Source organism: Gouania willdenowi, chromosome 11, assembly GCF_900634775.1.
Source record: "Gouania willdenowi chromosome 11, fGouWil2.1, whole genome shotgun sequence".
Classification (NCBI taxonomy): domain Eukaryota; kingdom Metazoa; phylum Chordata; class Actinopteri; order Blenniiformes; family Gobiesocidae; genus Gouania; species Gouania willdenowi.
Genome location: NC_041054.1, coordinates 19,276,418 through 19,298,974, shown reverse-complemented (window position 1 = coordinate 19,298,974; position 22,557 = coordinate 19,276,418). Strand labels below are relative to the sequence as shown.

At 40.8% G+C, this 22,557-nt stretch overlaps 2 protein-coding genes across 3 annotated transcripts in view; both read right to left on the bottom strand.

The window, feature by feature from the left end:
• The window catches only part of trit1 (tRNA isopentenyltransferase 1), a 73,173-nt gene extending 67,735 nt beyond the window's left edge, over positions 1-5,438 (bottom strand). For both annotated transcript variants that reach the window (XR_003675143.1, XM_028461873.1), the window contains exon 1: positions 5,238-5,438. Coding sequence is in view for 1 of the 2 variants with exons in the window: in XM_028461873.1 (XP_028317674.1) it covers positions 5,238-5,426 (189 nt within the window). In the remaining variant the exon portion in view is untranslated. The remainder of the gene's footprint in view (positions 1-5,237) is intronic.
• A 530-nt stretch (positions 5,439-5,968) lies between these two features.
• Positions 5,969-12,361, bottom strand: myclb (MYCL proto-oncogene, bHLH transcription factor b). The gene is made up of 3 exons (XM_028461199.1): positions 12,134-12,361; positions 10,395-11,099; positions 5,969-8,695 (listed from the first exon to the last, which is right to left on the bottom strand). Exons 2-3 carry the CDS (start codon positions 11,062-11,064, stop codon positions 7,944-7,946), a joined length of 1,422 nt encoding a protein of 473 aa, XP_028317000.1. The 5' UTR covers positions 11,065-11,099; positions 12,134-12,361; the 3' UTR covers positions 5,969-7,943.
• Positions 12,362-22,557: the final 10,196 nt, after the last annotated feature.

Genomic DNA, 22,557 nt, shown 5'->3' with positions numbered 1-22,557 from the left:
CTGATGCCAACCTTGGTGGCAACGGGCCCAGTGTGAGAAGAGATGGCGCTCTATCTATCATCTATCTAGGCCACGGATTCTCTCCAACAGAGCTGCAGGTTGTTGAGATATTCTGGGCTGAAGTGTTATTAGCGTAACCCACTTTACCCGACTCCAGGTGACTGCTGGGAGGGAGAGGAGAGGACGCCCCCCATGGGGATGGCACCTCTCCAGGACAATGCACAGTGAGAGAGGAGAGGCAGAAGAAGAAAGACGTGACATCCACAGGTGATGGATGGTCAACAGAGCAGCTTAGAGGGACTGCTTTCTTCTTCTGTTCCTCTTGTCTAAGGCTGACCTAGTGAATGAAAACTGGTACCCAACCCTTTGTGTGTATCCCTTTGGTTGCCCTGGCAATGGAGCCTGAGAACTGAAATGGCAGGAGAGGGAGTTCTGGGTGGGTGGAGCCAAATACCAATGACGCAAATGTTTTTTTTAAATGTTCACACATATGATTCACAGAGGATCATTCTCTAATGTCAATGTAACCATCAACGCACATCATCTATACTTTGCTTTGCTCGCGACCAATTCTTTGTCATTTATTAAGGGCAGTTCTCTCTTAAAAATGGGGTAAATACAATATATAAATAATAGATTTTAAAACACTAAACAAAAATATATATTCATTGGTTTCTCTTACAATCTACTCCATAAATACAAAGATTGTGTTTTTAATATTGAATGTGTGGGTGATGTACACTAGGAATAACTTTTAACTCTTTTAAGGTGCTATTGATTAGGACAGCGTATGCATGCTTGGATTTTGCATTTTATTCCTTGAAATTAGGACAATAAAGCAGATTGTACCACCGTGGAGAACCGATGGATTTCACCCCCATCGGAGACAAAGAGTCTGATCTTCATGGAAAGCACAGGACAGTTCCTGCACTCTGAGCAACTTTATGTAAATAATAACTTTAACTAAACCAGTAGCGAGTAGAGAAAATACACAGTAAACTAAACTAACAAGTAGGCTATCTATCGCTGTGTTTTTATGATATATAATCAATAATTTTGTGTATTTGTGCAATATTTGCAGTGATTCCAATGCTTTCAATGTGTTGCAATGGTTACTTGATGCACTTGATTTTATAATGGCAGTGTGTAATGCCTGCAATATTTATGTATGCACAGGCATTTTATTTTCATATAATCTGTTCAGATCAGCGTTTAAACTGACACAACAGGATAAATTATTTTTTCTTATTTTTGTGCATTATCAGTAACTCAGGGTGCTTTATCCTTAATGTTCTCACTTACAGTGGTTACAATGCCATCATTATGTTTGTAATGGTTACTTTGAGACTTCTACACAGTAGTTTCAGTGAAAAAAAACTTGCACTTTATTTAATGATGGCAGTGTGTAACACTGTATTTTCTTTTTTTCAGTGAAAACGTGCCAAAACACTAATAATAAATGATAAATGTGATGTTTTGAAGCAAATAGTTTTGACTCATTTTGTCCTCTGAATGATCCATATCTTCTGATGAACATATACAGCAACTTGATTTTTCATCTCCATGTTTATTGTTGATATTAACTGGGTAGAATATTGTGAAATCGTATCGTGATACGTATCGTATTGCAACATCCTTGCCAATACTTACCTCTATTCTGTGTACGCCTATATAAACAATAACTAAACCATTAACATGGTATGTATAAATGTGAAACTTTAGGTTAAGTATATAACCCCGCTTCTATGAGTAATATGCGTGAGATGACTCACTATGGGATGCAACCTCTGTCTGCATTCCTCAGAAGCATTTATTTCAATCTGCCAATCCTGATTGGCCGGTGACGCGAGTCCGTCTGCTAGGGGGTCACCCACCTCCTATAAAAGGAAGACACGGACAGATGTGTACTATTCAAAATAAGCATCTCTTCTCCTCATTCGAGCAAGAAGGGTAGTCTGGTGAGACATCTCTCTCATATTACTCATAGAACCAGGGTTATATACATAACCTAAAGTTCTAGTTCATAATATTTTGTGAGATGTCTCACTATGGGATATAGAAACTCCCATAGTGCAGACATGATTATCGAGTGGTACCAGCCTCCAGGGTAGAAGTCTGATCACATCAGGACAGTAAAACCGCCCCAGCAAAACGTCCAGCATGTAAAAGTGGACAAACGTGAGGGACGAGGTCCAACTCTCCGCTGCACAGATGTCCTGAACAGACACTCCCCTGAACAAAGCCCAGGATGTGGCAAGACCCCGAGTGTGCGCGCAGACCCGTAGGCGGCTGCAGACCCTGACACGAGTAAGCCAAAGCAATAGCCTCCACCACCCAGTGTGACAGGCGTTGCTTAGTAACAGGTTTCCCCTTGCGGGGATTGGAACAGGCGACGAACAGCTGATCGCTCCTCGTCATATCCATATAAGTGCGAATCGCATAAACTGGACATAACACATTCGGCTCACCCTGTGAGGCAGAAAATGCCAAAAGGTCAATGGGAGAACACGAACCCACAACCTTCACCACAAAAGCCAGGTTGGGTCTCAGGCTGATCCTCGCATCACCTGGGAAAAGCTGAGCGCACAACGGATGAACTGAGAGAGCATGGATGTCACTGACCCTCTTGGCCGAAGCCAGTAACAAGACAGCCTTAAGAGAGGCGAACTTTAGGTCCGCCTCCTCCAGTGGTTCGAAAGGAGGATGTTTAAGTCCCTCCAAAAACACCACCAGATCCCACGGTGGTACCAGTGGACTGGACAAGGGGAGTAGCCTACGTGCTCCCCTCTTAAACCGGCAGATCAGCAGGTGCTGACTGGCCGACTTATCCCCAAAGCCAACGTGACTGTGAAAATATACTTTCACAGTGGAAAAGGCTTTGTTTTTGTCAATCAGGTCCTGCAGAAATGAAAAAAAATCACTCCCACCGGGCACTGAAACCACGTGCGGGCACCAGGTCGCCCGTAAGGACCAGATGAGTCGCCCGCTGGCCTGTTCTAAAAACAGCTCAAATAGCAACACTTATCAGTGAGCTTTTATATTGTGGCGATCGATGCGGAGGCACGAAACACTGACTACTAATTACTTTTCACAAACACCCAAACCTGCAGGTGGTGCTATTTTTAATTAAGCTTCTATACATGCACAGTGTGCAGAGTCACTGCTGCGCACACAGACCTGACACACGGTGCAAACACAACGCACCTTCTTCATTACATAACATGAAGACACAACTTATATTTAACAGCCACTTCAGAACATGGCTAAACAAAGTGCACAATTCCACTCTAAAGTGCTAAAACAGAACACCATTGTGCACTCCCACAATCCTTTGCAGACGGCTTCCCCTCCATGGCTGCCACAATATATATAGATTTATTTATTTAGCTATTCTTGTTTAAATCACACTTACATGTAACTTAGAAATGACAATACATATATATAAACACTTAAAATGTAAAGTGTTTTTTGTGTTTAATACATACTTGCCAACCCTCCCGATTTTCTCCTGATTTCTGCCCGACATTGTCCGGGCGGACCATCCTTCACTGAGCGTCGTTTCCAGCCGGACAATAATATAATTAATTAATTAATTAATTATATTATTGTAATAATAATATTGTTGTAATAATAATGACGATTACACCGCATAAGAAGAGGTGTAATCGGTATAGGCTATGTTTAATTTTCCTTTTGTTGATTATTTTTATTTCAAGCATACATTGCATAGATTGATGGATAATTTATGCAATGTATGCCTTTTTTGTTTAATTTTATGTTATTTATTTTATTTATTCTACTACTACCACCATTTACCATTTGCACGGGTACTGTGGAATTTGTTCTTTACTTTACATGTGTTTTTCAAATAAAAGAACACTGTGAAATTGAATTATTTCATTTTCTCTTTAAAAAGCAAACTACCCCCCCCCCCCCCCCCCCCCGCTCTTTTGAAAATCTCCCTAATTATTATTTAAGTGTGTATCAAACTGGTAGCCCTTCGCATCAATCAGTACCCAAGAAGTAGCTCTTGGTTTCAAAAAGGTTGGTGACCCCTGCTCCAGAGGCACCACCCCTCAAACAGCCTCCACCTAGAATCATAAAGAGACCTAGTGGATTTTTTTCACAACAAATGTACATGTTTTTTTCTTCTTATACTTTGCATAAAGTCGTATATAATTAATAAGTGCAAATTGGTTTGTATCATCAAGTGGTCGGTCTTATTTTTCTGTTGTATATTTAAAACTAAGCTTTAATTTAGCAAAAATCATATTTTATCCAATTACCTGATTCGATGAAAAAAAATCATGATATGTATTTATATACCGGCAGTTTAGCCGTACGAAAGATGACGTTGCCGGCCGAGTGGTCTAAGGGGCCTGACTCAAGGATTTTTCCTTCCTCTGCCATGAGTTCGATTCCACGTTTGACAAATATATTTTTTCATTTTAACATATTTAACACAGAAAATTCCACTTTTAAAAATACATATAAGAAAAAATTTACATTTTAAGGTTAGGGCTAAAATAAATGGCTAGCGGGGTAGCTAAAAATAAATATAAGCTAAAATAAAACTGACAGAACTTTAAGTCACGTGGTGCACCTATCACGTGATCTAAATTGGCCAATGAGGGGCGTTGCATACGGGTAGACTGCGGTCGACTGACACGTATTACGTACTGATAGCCACTGCCTAAACTAAAAATATTCGGAAGCTCAAGCCCCACTAACAACAAATGTCAAACTCTCTAAAACACCTTTACAGTTAGACTAAAAGAAGCTAGATATATAGTAAATATAGAGATTAGATTAGATGCACTATTGATGCCCAAATGGGAAGTTCAGATGACACAGCAGTCCACATTGAGAATAAAACGGACAACAGGATTACTAAATATTTCAAACATAAAATTCATTATAATAGAGCAGTCGGACAAAGACGGTTTAACATCCAGCAGGCACAACGATATCAGTCCACGTCAGCACAGATATAAGCAGCTAGAATGTACACTACACACCTGACATGAGTTGAAATCAGCAGTAATGAAAGTAGCTCGTGCATCCCAAACTTGACATAAAGCAGCTTTCTGACGTGCAGAAATATGTTTTACCTTCATTGTTACTGTTGGATCTCACAACCCTTATTGTAAGAAGTAAACACACACACTCCAGCTATCGTGTGAACCCTCGGTGACATGTCAAGGACTCTGTATTTTCTGGTTCTAACCGTGTTCTACCTGCATGGAGTCAGCGCTGATTATCTCTCCTCCAAGCCGTTTTCCGATCTCTATCGCCAGCTTGGATTTACCGACACCGGTCGCTCCTAAAATCACCACCAAGGACGGAACCATCGCTCTCCGCACAGATACTCGCACACCAGCAGTGGACGCCGCCATGTTGCTACTTCCTCGCACACCAGCGCGCATGCGTGGCTGAGTGGAAATGACGCCACATGGACTGTTGCCAAGCAACGGCATCTGTTACCTGGAAACGCTTATTGAAACGTCTTTACGCAGAAGATTGTCAGTACATTAATTTAATGTGATTTCATTATATTTTGCACAGCTTATTTATACAGTTTTCACTAAAGCATTGCAAAGAATACAAATAATATTTCAGATCAGCCTTGACAATATTATGTTAGTGGTTACTTACTTCTATCATGTTTTTTTTTTCTTTCTTTCTTTCTAAACCCGCAACATGGTGGTTGCTATGGAAAAAGTTCTGAAGCGGAGCCAGGAGGCTTGTTGCCATGGTAAAGATGCTAGTTATCTACGTTGCCTTGGAGACTACTGAAAACAAATCGGCAAGAAGATTGTGGTGAAAGAGATGTGGTCACAATAGGAAATGTTATGCATAGTATATAATATCTGCATTTTAGCATTTAAGTTAAAGAAAAAAATGGGGGCTACAGTATCATAACCACATCTACTGGGAAAATGAGTTGAAAACAAACAAGTCCTTTATGTCAAATTGTGAAATTTATTCAATGTCACATGAACTGTTTTTAGAGGCTTATGAGGTACAGAAGAAAAAGTGTCGATACAAGGCTTCCAAATCAACAAGTGGAACTCTCAAAGTGAATAATGTCCTGCTCAGATGACTGTGCAAAAGCAAAGACTGGTACAAATAGAAACTCAGTGCAAGCTACCATCATAAATGCAACTTGTAGAGGACAGAAACAAAAAAAAAAAAGGAAAAAGCCAGGGCTACTGGAGCTTTGTGTTGAATTAAATTGCATAACTTTAAGTCTTTCTTCCATTGAATCTATGATGAATATTTTCTTTAAAGTAATGCTGAGGTTAAGATGAGATGTACAGCAGCTTATGGCCCTAATGCTAAAGTTATAGGCGTGTAGATTTTCCTGAGAGCTGGAAAAGCAGAGTATCATGTCATGTAACCTTTCAATCACATACAGTACTAGTTTTTTGGGGGGGGATTACAGTCTTTTTATGGCTTATGATAACAATGGGCACGAAGGTTGAGTAAAATGGATATATTTTAAAGCACCACCAAATTTAATGAAGCCATGAAAATTGGTTGGTACATTCCTCACTGTCTTATCTTCATTGCAACACCCTATATGGATGTTAAACGCTACAGGCCAATCCAGGTGCTTGTTCCCTTTGGAGAGCCAACCACAAATACATTATTAGCACATAAATCAGTAAAGCCCCGCCCACTACAACAGAGAACTCACACTGAAACCACTCAGTGATAAAACAAAGTTTAACTGAAAATATATGTAAAAAAAAAAAAAAACCCCAAACAAGAAACAATTAGAACAAATACAAAGTGTCAAGTGTGATAAACGTTCAAAAGTGTTTTTGTTTCAACTCTTTAATAATCATTTTATTAACAAAAATAGAAGCTTTGAGTCATCTTTGAAAAAGCCAGCAAGCAACAGCCCTGCTTTCAGACGCAGGGCCCAAAACAAACCAAGGATGAGAAAAGGAGGCAGCTCCAGTTTTGGTTTGGATGGGACTGTACAGTTCAGGTTCTATACACACACGTTTACATACATATAAAAGGCTTCTAATGGCATTACCTTAAACGCAACAATGCAAATTCACCAGACAAGAGTTAAATATACAGTTTAAACCCAGTGGGCTTCATTTGAAAGCAAAGAACAGCATTTTCGATGCAAACAGTTTTAAGCCATTAACTTTAAAAGCTTAACAGAAGCCAACATTCACATTTAGGCTGGTCTCCATGGCACAAAAAGTTCAGAGGGAATTCTTGGTTAATGTGCCCTTATGCAGACAAATGTAAAAAAAAGAAAAAAAAGAAAAAAAAAACAATTTGGCTGCCTGCTGATTTTCAAAAAGGAAAAAAAAAATGTTTGGGCTGCTACAGTTCTCAAAATATTAAGGAATGTGGAATTATGAAAAAGCACCACCAGCATGAAAAGTTACAATTAACCCCATGTATCATGCAGCAGCAGAGTAGGGCCCTCATGAGGGTTGGATTTATACCACTGAGTATAAAGAAAAGGGAAACAGATCAAATGGTTTCAGAGGAACACAATCAAAGGAAATACTGACAGGAAAGGTGTTCAATGTAGAATGAATGAGAGCAACAGCAGATGTGTAACAGTTAACCAAATGAAAACTGCTGTAGTTCAGACAGACTCGCCTAAAGCAAGCCACTGTTTTTAAAATATTACAGCAAAAAAAAAAAAAAAAAAAAAGAAATGGGTGTCTACCAAACAGCCATGGGCTTATCAATCTGTTGGAAAAGAAACATGGGTCCCTGGGCTGCTGTGGGGACAGCTCGTGGCCTCGTCGATCACTCAGAAGCTAATGTGCAAACAACAAATGCAGGTAAAGTAAAGACAAAGAAACAAAATAATAATTCACCCACACTATTCCAACGTGACCAACTCAAAGTAAGTTAGTCCATTTCACTTCCGAGTCTACATGTATATTCGCCAACTGATTTTGTCAAGATTGTTTGAGCAGCGCCAGCCTCTGCAGCAGCTGCAGCCGTCTGGCCTTCAGCTGCTTCCTCTCCTGAGCCTTCTGCCTCTCGCTGGCGTGCAGCTGCTGCAGGTACTCCATGGCTCCGGTCAGGATTGCTACCTTGGGGGTCTTGGGGCAGTCTGCCAACCCTGGGATCTCGTCCCGCAGCGACAGGAACCGAGAGCGCAGATCGTTACGGCGCTTGCGCTCCAGGAAATTGTGGGCCTTGCGTTTGTCAGAGTCTTCACAGTCGGACGACTGAGGGCTGGAATGGTGGGAGAGGGACTTTAAGGGGGGACTATGTGAGCATGAGTGGGAGGATGATGAAGGGGATGAAGGTGATGAGGAAGAGGTAGGAGACAAGGCGCTGAGAGTGGGCGACTCTGATCGCACTCTGCTGTCTAAGTTCAGAGGGGCGTGGCCAGGTCGGGGCTGGTGGTTTTGAAAGTTCTGCTGAGGCTGAACGGTGTGGGGGGACACCTCCTGGCGCACTCGTTTGCGGGCCGGCTCAGGGGGCGTCGGCAAAGTGTCCGGGGAGGGAGCGGCGTAGTTGTGTTGCTGTTGGTGGATGGAGATGTGGAAACGTTTCGTGCCGGGGTCCAGAGGGTCCGCTCGCACAGTTATGGTCACCGGCTTACGGGTGTTGACGAATCGACGAGGCTTTCGCTGCTGACTGTGCTCCACTGTCACCACATCAATCTCCTCCTCGTCATCATCTTTGTCATCTTCATCGTCTGATGAGAGAGGAAACAATACAATCAAAATAAATACAACAAAATAAAATGCATTTGATTGGTCTTTTCTGCTGACGTGTCGAGTGTCAAAGTAATTGACCTGAGTAGCCGCTCTCACCCTGGCCTCCTGCCTGCTTAAGCCAATTAAATGCTTCGGTAAAAATCAACTCCTCACAAACTCCTAAAACACACTTCTCTTCACACATTCAGTCATGCTCTGAATCACTGCTGCACTCCAGAAAATTCCCCCTCTTCATTCATGTGGACAGAGTGAGGCGGAGACATGCTGTATTAACAAAAAAAAAATGTTTGCTAAAATATGAATGGAAAGTTTAAATCCATTGATCCATGAAAACATACATTTATGAGGAAAAAAAACCCACTTTGGAGTCAGTATCAACAGTATGTAAAAAGTGCTTGTATTGTTGATGAATGAAATGCCTCAAGTAACCTAATAATAGTTTTCATTGATACATTTTTCCTATAATTGCTTATTGTAGCCGTATGAGCGCCTATTGTACCTGAAATAGTGTGAAATACTCTCTTGAACCAGCATGAAAAGATAGTGCCTGACCTTCTAAACGGCTAATCCTGCTGTATTCACAGCCCGGGCTGGATCAGACCCAGATCCACCCACTAACACAATTGGCGCTGCAGCCTGTTGAGTGGAAGAATGCAACAACAAGTTTCCCTTTGTGACATTCCGCGCACCATTATGCATGGTCCCAGCTCAGCGTCACATGGCAGCCTACATACCAGACCCATTCATATAGGCTCAGCCTGTGGAAAGTGAACAAGTGGGTCTTAAGTTAGGGTGGAATTAGACTATAAATAACTGTCAGGAACCACTCTTTTACCATTGATGTCACAAAAAAAAACCATATCTCACTAAAAAGAAGCGTAGAATGAAAGGAATTACTTAGAAGTCCGAGTGGGAGAGCTGGGAGAAGAAGCAGCTGGTCTGCTGGAAGACTGCCAGGCAGCAGATGTTTCAATGGGCGTGTCACTGAGGACTCCAAGCATGTGTTGCATGCACCAAGGTAACGCAATGCAGTCCTGTGCCATGCGATGCTGCGTCTACTGCCACACAACGCTTTAACGTCTCCACATATTATATGCAATGATTGATTAAAAAAAAAAAAAATTTAAATTAAAAAAAGACTGCCCAACAAATTGAACATTTAACCTCCTTGTGTAGAAAACTCTAGATTAGATCAAACACAAAGCATTGTAATCACAGAGTTTCCTATTTTGGCAATATAGAAAATGACAATATTGCCCAAATCAATACATTTTACAGCTTATTTTGTATTTAAATACTTGTTTTAGGGGTTACTGCTTTCATTACGTCTCAGAACAGCCTTAAAAGAAGTTAGATGGATTTCTGATTGGATCTTAACCCAGACCTTCCCCTAAACAAGCCACAATACAGAACTCACTCACACGTGCTGTCCCTTAAAAGAGAAAAAGCCAAAAGTTGCACATATTGTGCAGAGGTTTGTTAATAAATGTGCACATGTGGCATTTTTCATCAACAAATGTAACCTAGAATTGTCTTTCTGGTAAGATTTTCACGTTGAGTTAAAAAATATAGAGATCTATATTGTAGATCACTATTTTGAGAAAACTATAGAGATATGAATGTTGGTCCATATCACCCAGCCCTGGTTACATCCATTAAAGAGAATTCAGGACTGACCTGATGAGTCTGTGTGCGACTCTGAACCAGAGAACACTTGTTTCTTATATCCAGACATTGGGAAAGCGAGCACGGCTGCAGGATCCACACAGTCCACAGCCACGCCGCTGAGGCCCGTGGCGTCCGTCGCTGCACTGGCTGCCCTCCCTGGGGACGTCACAGCAGACCCCGCTGCAAGCTTTGCAGCAGCAGCAACACCCGTCCCGGGACAGGAGGCGCAGCGGTCTGCTACCACTCTCTCCAGCTGCTGCCCTGCTGAAAAGCCACTCCACATGCAGTCCTGGATGATAATGGAGCTCAGGTTGTTGAAGTTGTCATTGGCTAAAGTCAGCCTGCAGGGCAGCTCCTGGTGAGGCTGATGATGCTGCTGCTGCTGCTCGTCCTCCTGGCCTAAAAACTGGGACACCAACTCTAGTTTATCCCCCAAGGATGGACACAGCAGCCCGACCCTCCCTGGTCCCTCCACCGCCCGGATTGGCGACATGGGCGGGGTCGGTACCAGCTCAAATTTCTTCCATATGTCCTCACTGGGTGCAGTGGACTTGAAAAAATCCTCATCTGGATCGTGATCGTCGTAGAAATAATGCTGATAGTGGTCAAGGTGGTCCATGTCCCAGTTTTCATAACGGGGCGCAGTAGAGCTGATACCCGGCATGGGGGTCACAGGCATGTGAAGGGGGGAGAATCACTCCCTGTTGCCTCCGTCTGCAAAAAGACACCACAGAGCAAACCGTTTAAAAAGAGCTTTATTATCTCCATAATAACCACCTGCTGTCTGAAGCCTCTGAGCTGTGATTGGCTGATTGATGTGGACAATTAATGGAGTTTATCTGTGGAAAGCACCACAACTATAGGCGCAACAAAGACAGTGGGTCAAACATCACAGAGGGGAGGACACAACTGGACAGTCAAATTCCACTTAGAAGGCTTTGTAAAGTTAAAATGGACAAAATATACATATTACATTTAACTATATACTAGAAGCAGCCCATTGCAGTTGATGGACTACATACACAACTTAATGTGTTAAGTGTCAAGAAAGGTGCTGATAATCAAATAAAATGTAGTATTGTTACTAGATCAAATGCACATTAGCAAAAATTGCATAGGAAATGTATGCATGTAAAGTAAACTAAACCTTTGATTTTATTTAATGTAAGATTTACTAATGTGCAGCAAAATGATTGTTAAAATGACTTCTGATCTGGTGGTATTATGTAGTAATGGATCATTTTAATTAATGTATTTATTTATTTATTTATTGTTTGCGAGAAAATCTTCAGTGCAAGTAAACGCATCACCAAGCACTACCAGCTTACAATATTTGAAAATACTTCACATCAGCTGCTCGATGTGACATAATATCGTTACTCAAAAGTGCAGGTTTCGCAACAGTGTCAGTGTCTCATTGCATAACACTGGTTTACTAGTGTCAGTAAAGGGGGTGTGGAGGGAGGAAATAGAGAGATTAAATTAAAAAGAAATTGATTAATTGGATAGACAGTAAGTAGCAGTGAACAGGCGTATGTAAAGTAGTTTATCAGGCCCCGCCTTATCAAGCTCAGAGAATTCAGCTGCGACCCAAACGTGTCCATTACTTAATTAAGACACAGACGCGCTGAAAGCTGCGCATTAAGAGACAAACTATACATGTGTAGCGAGTTCATCCTCTAACAAACTAACTCATGTCCATAAATGGAGGTTGCCGTAAGGACATAAATCAATTTCAAGAGTTTTACCTGATGTTAAGAGTAAAACACCGCTCTTCATAGATCCGCCGTGCGTAATTGTTATTAAAGAGTCCAAAACGTGGCACCCACACCAGGGTTAATATTCTCCAGCTGAACCGCTACGAGTCTCCTTTAAGTGGGAAACAGAAGCAACAACAAAAAAAGGTGAGTGAGTCCGTTCGCCTCCACTCCCAGTGCTCAAAGTGCCGGGCAGGCTCCGTTTGTCCTCACTTTCTTTGCAGACTACCGCACTATAAGATCCAGGAGAGGGAGAGGCGGCTGTTATGCATAATAGGCGGGTTGTAGTACGATGGCCACGCCCACCTCTTAAAGGCGCAGTACACACAAAACACACAAAGCCGAGCAGAGGGAAATCTTATAAAAAGTGTGTGTGTGTGTGTGTGTGTGTGTGTGTGTGTGTGTGTGTGTGTGTGTGTGTGTGTGTGTGTGTGTGTGTGTGTGTGTGTGTGTGTGTGTGTGTGTGTGTGTGTGTGTGTGTGCGTGCGTGTGTGTGTGTGTGTGTGTGCGTGCGTGCGTGTGCGTGTGTGTGTGTGCGCGCGATTTGTCTTTAATATTCAATTAAAAAAAAACACTTTTCAATAAATACATTTAAAAAATCACTTCAATACGGTGGCTGAGAAGTGCAAAAACACATTTACAAATTATTGCAACACTTTCACAAATGCCACAACAAATTTACAATTTTTAAAGCAAATATACATAATTATCTAAAAAAGTAAATAAATACAAACAGCAAAACACTTTTTTAAATGTTGAGATAGATTTACAAATTGTAAAAGTTTGCCCATATTTGTTAATTATTTTTTTTTACCTTTTGCAAAAGTGTTGCAGTAATTTGTAAATGTGTTTTGCACTTCTCAGTCACCATACTCCAATAAAAAAATAAAAAAAACATTTTCAATCATATGCAAAAAAATATTTGACACACAAAAAATTGCATTTGAACTCTTAAATAATATTCACTTTTGAGTGAAGTAAACTTTTTTTTCCGACTGAAAAAGTTTTTTTTTTTTTTAAATATTAAAGTGATTTTTTTTTTTTTTCATCAAAAGGTTTTTTTTTTTTTTTTTAATTATTATTATTATTAAATAATAAAGACACAATTGTACCTCTATAGTGCACCAAATCGGTGCAGATCCATGCTCTCCTTAAATAGAAAGCCTCGTGCTCAAGTTTGTAGTATATGTACTCAATTTTGGTTTACTAGTGCGCGAGTAAGTGTAATAGTGAATTAAAAAGTGTTGCTAGTACTACTAGTGAAGCAAAAATTTGTAATTAGAGACTTTGAAATCAATTATTCTCGATTAATCTCAATTAATTGAATGAGCATAGGGCAGGATTTGTGAAAAAATAAACAAAATAAACATTCATTTTAAGGCTTTTAATGCTAATGGGTGATGAAGAGTTCAAAACCAAAAATAATAATCCCACACACATATATCTACGTATGTATTGCCTTGAACAAGCTGTGTGTATGATGCGTTATGTACTGCAATTCCAGGTACACACAAAAGAAAAACAATCTACTAGTACTACTACTGTGATTTTGAGTGTATTGGTAGTACTAGTAATCAAATATGTTGTTCTATTGGTAAAGGTTTTTGGTGCACAACTGCGCAAGTACACTTTACTAATAATGGAAAACCCTGTACTATAGTTGGTCATTTTGTGTTACAAGTAGTACCAGTAAAACTTTGACTTTTTAAGTCTGCGAATTTATGTATTACTAGACACACAAAATTGTCTACAACTAGAAAATGTAGCTTTACTACTAGGGGTGTGTATTGCCTGGCATCTGGCGATATGATTCGTATCCCGATACATATGATACGATATATCCTGATAATAAAGTACAAGGTGATTATTGAGATTTTTTTATATATGTGACTTAAGAAACAACTAATCTGCAAATTTGTACACCTTCATGAGAACATTATGTATGAAATGTATTTTATTGGCATATTTTTCACTCATAATGTTGGCATCAACATGCCATGTGCCAACAACTTAAAATAATAAAATAACATAAAATCTCCCTGTGGCTTTTAAACCAACTTTGACTTCAGTGCAACATGACTTTAGTGCAACTTAACTGAGGTATATGCCTAGAACAACAAATAAATGCAGAAAGTTAGTACTTTCTTTTTTGATTTTATTGAAAAAACACAAGCTGGTCAACATGCCCAGGTTTCAGCACTTTTTTTATTGCGTGCTCACGTAAAGATTCCACGTGAGCACGTGAAACGTATATTTTTTTCATTGCGTACTCACGTAACAGTAGTATTGCGTAAGCGAGTACGTAAAGGTAACCCTAATTCTAGCCCTAAGGCTGAAATAAAGCTTTACTAGATCCTCTAACATGTTTAACTCCGAGCAGAGCACGCCGCCTGATGACTGACGTTTATAAGCGCGCATGTAAAACATTTTACGTGCGTGGTTAAAACTATTACGTGCTGCCTGAGAACTACTTATACGCGCTCACGTAATAGTTTCACACGCGAGCGTGTGGAACCTTTACGTGAGCACTCAATAATAAAAAATATATCCGAGTCCATTTAGGGGCTCAGTACATTTTGAATCGATCCGAGAATCACGCAACGTAATATCGCAATATATCGCCGAATCGGAATTGTGTTTACCAATACTACTAGTACACACAAAATCTCACTTGTGACGTCAAGTAGGAGGGATTATAACCAAATCCAGCCCTCTGATTGGTTGTAATATTTTCAAAACCCAATGGCAAGCCTGAATTTGCTTTTCCCCACCCCCTATTAGCATATAATGCTTACTAGCAGTGGCATGTTTTCTTTCGCAAGTGACACTCTTTACTTCACTTGTTTATTAGAAAACCAAAATTGAGTATATTCACTATAAATGTGAGCATTATTAGAGCTAAACTATGGTTGTGATACCAAATTTATAGTCAAACGGCTTTCCATTACCTAATCATCAGATGTGCATAAGATGTAGGAAAGGGTATTTTCCTCAAAAGGCAAAGATAATCATTTTCCCGTGTGGGTGTGCCAGTCGCCGTAATTCCACAAGGACATATGGCTGCAGTATCTGGTGTCACCCAAGCATCTGATGCTCTCTGTAATCAATATCAAACCTATGATGTGAGGCCCTCCCCCCTATTCACAGTCAATATGGGAAAGAAATGCCCTGTCCTTGCTGTCATTTGTGTGTGTGTGTGTGTGTGTGAGAGAGTCCTCGACAGCTGCCCACGCTGCAACAATTGCTGACACTTGTTTTTGTTGCCACATGAAACCAGCCCGCCTATCTATCCTATCTCATGAAAACTGTGCTGTTGCAGCTTGAGCATATATTTAATGAGTTGGTTGGGAAACATCCTTTCTACATGTTGCGCTGACAATGCGTTTTATCTCGGCATGGTGATGGTGAAATCCTGGTTTGCATCTCATTTTCTCAGCAAACTTTAGACACTTCCTCGACTCTTCTGTAATTCACCTTTTATTCCATCTTCAGGCTCACTCTGCAACGCCTTCCTCCCAACCCCTACCCCCCCTTTCATCTTCTTCTTCTTGAGCTTCTATCCTCAGGCACCCTGGATCAAATAGATCTTGACCCTCTGAAGCCGGAAGAGCTCCATCATTTTCCCAAGAGACGCCCTACAAAGACTCACAGCTAACAGACGAGAAACCAAACCTGAAGCTTCTCGTTTTCCCAACCCTTCAGTGTCACTTTCCCTTTCATCTTTGTCCTGATTTCTCCCTCTCATTTGACTTTCATCTCATTCTTCTGCCTTGATTTGTTCTTTGAAAACCCTAATCCACCTCCCCAGTTTGAATAATACATCAAAAGGGGGTAAATGCCTCTTTTATTGGTTAAAATGTACAAAATCTTGCCATTTTTTTGTGTAACAACTCAGATGAACATGGATGTTAGATTAGATTAGATTTACACATACAGTCCACAACATGACGTTAAAAGTATACAAATAAAAACGTTAAAAGAAATAGATAAAATGCAGTAAAAATGCCATTGACATGATTTAGAGCTTCCACAGACATGACATACTGTAGCAACCGTTCACAGATGTTCATTAAAATAACAGGTTGCTGCCAGAATAAAAGCAGAAAGGGTTGACACTCAGATTGGGAGGTAATTGTTAAATTCAATTAGTTTACCGTGTTTCTACAATCCCTTGTGATTCAGAAAGCTCTCCAAACTGTCTACAAATATTGTTCTATAAAATGAGTCACGCATAGAAAGAGAAATGTCTCATCCATTCAAACAGTCACTTATTCCAACTATAACCTGAAGGTAAAACTAGGCATTATCTTTAGCAGCAGGAAGTAAAAATATGATAAATCTGGCTGCATAGCAGTGGAATGCCAGTGCCTGAATCCAAATGTTGAAGAAAAAAAGTCTTGAACAAGTGCTACGACTGTTGAAAAGCGAAGCATATGGAGGCACATGATGAGTGAGAAAGACAGGACTGTGAATGATAGATAAACGCATGAGGTCATTTCTTTATTATGTTCCTTTTTGCTCGGTTTTCTAAGGTTCACGATACATAAAAAAGAAACACAAATTTTGAGTTCAACTTGTGAAAAAAACAATTTTTCACAATAAAGTATCAGCATTCCATTTCTTCTGCGTACTCCGTACCGAATCTTCCCTGCACAATACTCCACAGGTAAACTAACCTGACGTTTTATTTGGATTTCATTTGTATGCTTTAATCATTACATTAGAATGGATCGCATTGCACGTTTATATCTCCCAGACAGGGCTTAATGGCATCAATGATCATTGTAATTTAATCACCAAGGGCCTATGTTACAAATCTAGATTGGATTAATCTCCGTTAGCTGGCTTCAACTAACCAAACATTCCCTGTCAGACAGGAGCTGTCCTACGACCTATGATCACAACACACTAATTAAAACCAAGTGATTACAGCCTCGTTAGGTGCGCGTGCACATGAAAGGGGTGGAGACTGCAGCGACTGACCAATCAGTGGAGAGAACTGGCAGACTTAGCGTCTTTACAATGAATGGATGAACAGCTTATGATCTTAAACAAATATAATGAATATAAATCCATAATGACAGTGAATAGCAGCAGTGAATTAGTGCAGCGCACAGCAGGAGGCGGAGCTTATATACTCGCTCAGATCTGATCCACTTCATAACTTGGTACTGTAGCGACCCTGCAGGACTTTGGGGGGGATTGATGGGAAGTTGTGGGGGAAGGAGTTGCCCTAGTTAGCCGGATAGGACAGTTTTTGTTGGGAGCGGAAGGATCAGGGTAGTGTGGGGGAAGAAGGCGGAAGAGGAACTAAAAAAAGGGGGGAACTAAAAAAAGGGGGAAGAGAAAAAGACACACCTCGACGAGTTGCTAGTAGAGTTAGCTGTCCGTTTTTGTTATTTTTCGGCACTCCTCCAACCCAGTATTAGCCTGTTCTTGAGGGTAATAAAACCCGGTTCATCCGGTTAAACGGCAGCCACTTTGTGTCCTCGTCTTTCGGCTAGTTAGCCCCGTAGTGTCGGGCCGCAAACGCCACAGTACTGACTAGGTTGCTTAAGTTTCAAATGATGAATATTTAAAATCCATAATTCAGACCAAAGACAACATGGTTGTCACAGAAAAGGCAGGAATGAGAGAACTCAGGCAGGAAGTTGTTGACACTATGAATGCGTAAATGCGCGAGATTATTCATTATATGAATCCATTGGATGATAAAAGCACAGCGCTCTGCAGTTAAACTTTATTACAGCACACACATGTTTCTATTCAAGTAGACCTCTATCACACACACTGGGATGAGAGCACTGTGTATGTTCCTGCTGATAATGTCAGACCCAGCATATGAATTAATTACTGAATTAATTAATGACTTCAGTTGTCTGCGCAGACAGGCTTCATCAGCTGACTGTAAATCAGTTCATTAGATATAAAACTATATCTTTAAACTCAGCTGTCAGGATCATCTAACAATGGGCAGGTCATTTTCTAAGAGATCTGATTGGTCAGGAGGCTTTAGGACTTGCTAACATTGAAGCCCAAGCCAACCCTGATAGCGAGCAGGTTAGCTGTTCAGCATTAATTGCCATAGTGATTAAGCTCCAGCGAGCTTCGCAGTCCAGCACACACTGATTAAATCCCAGAAGTTAGCGTGAAAAGAGGTCATCTTTCCTGTATTATTGCTCAAAATTGTCATTTTTAAAAATGCTAACATGATTGTTGATATTGTGGCCCCCACTGTGATGACATTTACCCATTTCTGTACTAATAGACACTATAGCAGACACGCTCCCCTCGGTCTAATTTTGTGCTGCCCCCCAAAATTTGAGAAAAACACAAAAAACAACAGCAAAAAACACAACAATGCTTCAAAAACGTAAAAATGGCAGTAAAAATACACTAAATATGCGTGATAATAAAACAATAAAATAATAATACCCAAAATGAATATAAAAACACATAAAATGACACTAAAAACCTTTAATCTTACTTGGATTATTGCTCAAAAAGCTAACATGAATGTTAATTTTGTGGCCTCCACTGTGATGACAGTTACATATTTCTAAACTATAGAAATGATCAAACACACTTAGCACAGAGAAAGATTAAAAAGAGTACAAATCAAAAGGAATCATGCATTCTTTTCATCCATCTTTAAATACCTGCTTTTCCTTTCTGAGCTGACTATACGTTGAGAGCGAGTGTGTACACACAACTGTTTCAGATGTGGAAGCAACAGACGTAAATGAATCTGTAACTGGACAAAGGAATGATGATGGCTGAGGGAGAGAGTGAATGATAGGTACGACCTCCACCCTCCTCCCTCGGTCCGTGTTCTAGTCATACCTCTGACCTCTCCCCTCCTCACCCTGACCTCCCAGACTGATCAATGAACAGTCCGTCTGGGACCCGCCCATCTGCCGGCGTTAGTGGCGTCTGGGTGGCCAGGTTAGCTGCTTGTAATCTGGGAGACAGGAGAGAAGAAGCGACAGCTGGTACCAACTGGATGGTGATGACCTCCCGCTGACACACACACACACGGAAAGTGAGACGATTGCCTTTCAGTCCAGATGCTCATTTCCTGGAGCTATCACACACAGAGCAGTGCATTCATACTTATCCACACAGCACTATGTATTCTGACATGTACTTATCAGAATCAGGAATAATGTCTCCATCAAAATGAGCTTTTCGTCCCTCATCGGTTGGATTGGATCATAAAGATCCATCTATACCCTTAATGTCCATCATTAGGCTTTTGGAAGCTGATGATTTGTCATCATTTCACTGCATTTTTGCCCATTTATTGCTTTTTTAAAGATACGTCTGTAGACCCAATGCTGCAATTTTGAAGATGCTTTAACCCACCAACTTTTTTCACAACTGGGGGCCTCAAAATGTAGTGATTGTCTAAACCGAGGGCCATATCATCAACATTCATGTCAGCTTTTAGAATAATAACCTGATCTGAGCACTATTACAGAAAATGACAAATGTTTTTTGTCTTTGTTAGCTTTTTTGTGTAGTTCTATTGTTTTGTGAGTTTTTAGTGGGATTTTTGTGCATGTGTCATGTTGTGTCATTTTGTGTGTTTAATTGGTATCTATTGTCATTTTGTGTGTTTTTGTTGTTGCTTTGTATAATAAATTTGATATTGTGTGCATTTTTCCATCGTTTTGTGTGTTTTAGTTATTTTCTGTATTGTCTGTTCATGGATGCACGGTGACTTAGTGGTTAGCACGTCTGCCTCACAGCAAGATTCTAGCCTTGGGGTGGACACTAGGGTCCTTTCTGTGTGAAGTTTGCATGTTCTCCCTGTGTTCTCCGGGTACTCTGGCTTCCTCCCACATTCCAAAAACATGACTGTAAGGTTGCTTTGGAGTCTTTAACTTGCCTGTCAGAGTGAATGTGAGTGGTTGTCTGTGTGTGTGTTGCCCTACGATGGACTGGTGCCCTGTCCAGGGTGTACCCCAGCCTTGCGCCCCGTGTGAGCCGGAGATGGACACCGGCAGACCCTCGCGAGCCTGAAAACAGGAACAAGCGGGTCTGAAAATGGATGGATGGATGGATGTTGATATTTTTTCCAACTTCGTGAATTACACATTTTGGGAAATTTGTTTCGGGGTTGCACAAACAGCCTGTTGCCCATGTCTGCGCTAACTCATTAGTTTAGCTTCCACAATCTGGCTTTACATTTGTCAATTTGTTTTCGAGTTCTTAAATATTACTGACTTCCGATCACAGATAAACCTTGTACATCTACAATCTAATTTAGGATGTTGGATTGATATCCATGAACAGATGATGAAAACAGAGGACAAAGCACTTGTTATCTGAAGGTTTTGTGGCTTTAGTATAAATTAATCATGCTTCTTTTCTTTACATTGCCTGAGTTGTTTGGATAAGCTACTATTCACAGGGCATGTTTTAAGGTGTTACTACTGTATCTCTTATTACGCTATGAAACATACAGATTTTCATATTTTTTCAATGTGTGGCATTATAATAAACATCATAATGTTGATATTTTCTCATTTAGACAGTCTGATCTAATCTCATTTTTCAAATAATTGTCTATTTGAGGGGTTGGTGTGTACCACCTGCAGGAAACTAATGTGTCATTCTCCTTCACTGACTGTTAAAGTAAATGATGTGTTCCAAATCATGTCATGTATGTCTATTAGACATCGTCTAAAGGCTGCTGCCACTGGATTTGGCAGAGCTGAGGATGTTGAGGTTTTCACTGGGATTTGAGGAAGATAATCACCCGTAAAATGCTGAAAGGAGAAAAAAAGATCTGACTGTTGATGATGCAACTTAGTCAGACCCACATGCTACTTATTCCGTTAAAAAGTGTCTTATTACCGTTGGATCATAACCACAGATGTAACATCGTTTGGCCTTTTGATATTCTTTTTTGGAGAAATTCCCTGTGGTACCTCAGGAACATTTTTTCAACCATTCATAGAAAACTAAGTTCCCAAAGGCGAAGAGAAAATACACACTCCTCGTAAAGAGAAACTGAGACTTAGACTGCATTGTAGCCAAGAGACAGTTTTGCAAACTGCTGTGAATCTAAGCAGTAAAAAGTTGAATGAAAGACAGAAGGAAAAGCTCATTAAAGTACTAGAAGAAACATTTTGAAGCAATACAAGAATTGCTTTGCTTTAGTCTGTTGTTAAAATAGGGGCTTTTATGACTTTTTAGTCCTTTTTGTTTTTTCCTCAAAATTCTTACAGCTTTTTTCTTTTAGGCATCGTCCCATTGGATCATCTTCCTCCAATTCCCTTTCTGTCCTGTGTCACACCAATGGTCTGGATGTCCTCCCTCACTGCATCCATCAACCTTCACTGGAATTTGTCTGCTCCTCTGGCCTGGAAGCTCCAGCCTTAGCCTCATTTCCCATACATAGTTATCATCTCTCTTACATAATGTTATCACCTTGGTTTGGCTTGGTTTGCATTCAGAGCGCAACATCTGATCCACTCCAAACAGCCTGTGATAACCGCTTGAGAGGGCTGTTACTGGAATAGAGACTTTTCTAGGTAGACCTGAAGAAAAAGCTCTCAACAACAGGTCAAAGTGAGGGCTTAAGAGTGCGCAGAGACTTCTGCCTTCTCCGTTTGTACTTTCACAACATGGCTTTAAATCAGAACTAAGAAACTTTCACTTATGCTGCGTTCACACCGGATGCGTCACGAACCGGGACCAGACTAGGAAGGATTTGGCGTGGAGGAGAATCAGCGAAGAGGTGGTAGTAGCAGGTAAATGTTCTCTTTGTAGTTTTCATCTTTGAAAGTCGCTACTGAGCTAGGATAGCATTAGCTGCTGATCAGACCGGCTTTTTTCACTGGTGGTTTATAATTTATGAGAGGAGAAAAAGTAGCGCAGCTTCTCGCTTCAGCAGACAGTGAAACTCACTGAGTTGGATGTGTCGCTGGTGGGCGTATGAAGCGAATTGGGGACATTTTTTGATTCTGCAGACCCTTCGGTGCGTTTCGTGCGGCAGATGCGTCCGGTGCCGCAGAAGACGCATTCGGTGTGAACGCGGCATTAGCGCTCCCCCTAAAGGTCCCTTTTGGTTATGCCACTGTCGTAAACACCCCCGAGGCAGCCGCTCCTCCCTCCCACTTCAGTGAAACGGGCAGCGGGAGGCTTCCTAAATGTACCGGGGCAAAAATAAAGTGGTTAATCTTGAATAAGCCTACATTCTGAGTGAAGTCATCCTTTAGTAACTAAGTAAGTTGATGTTTTATACTGTAAAAACGGCGCTGTCTCCCCTGTCACCCTGCTGCACACACACACGCACACACGCACACACACACACACACACACACACACACACACACACACACACACACACACACACACATACACACACACACACACTCTCTCTCTCTCTCGTAATGACGTCACTG

What these genes read in the sequence shown, in the direction of transcription:
- myclb (XM_028461199.1), bottom strand. Translation starts at nt 11,064, where the DNA reads ATGCCTGTGACCCCCATGCCGGGTATCAGCTCTACTGCGCCCCGTTAT. An exon ending in GTCGCACACAGACTCATCAG is followed by an intron (nt 8,696 to 10,394) that starts GTCAGTCCTGAA and finishes CTCTCTCATCAG; the next exon opens with ACGATGAAGATGACAAAGAT.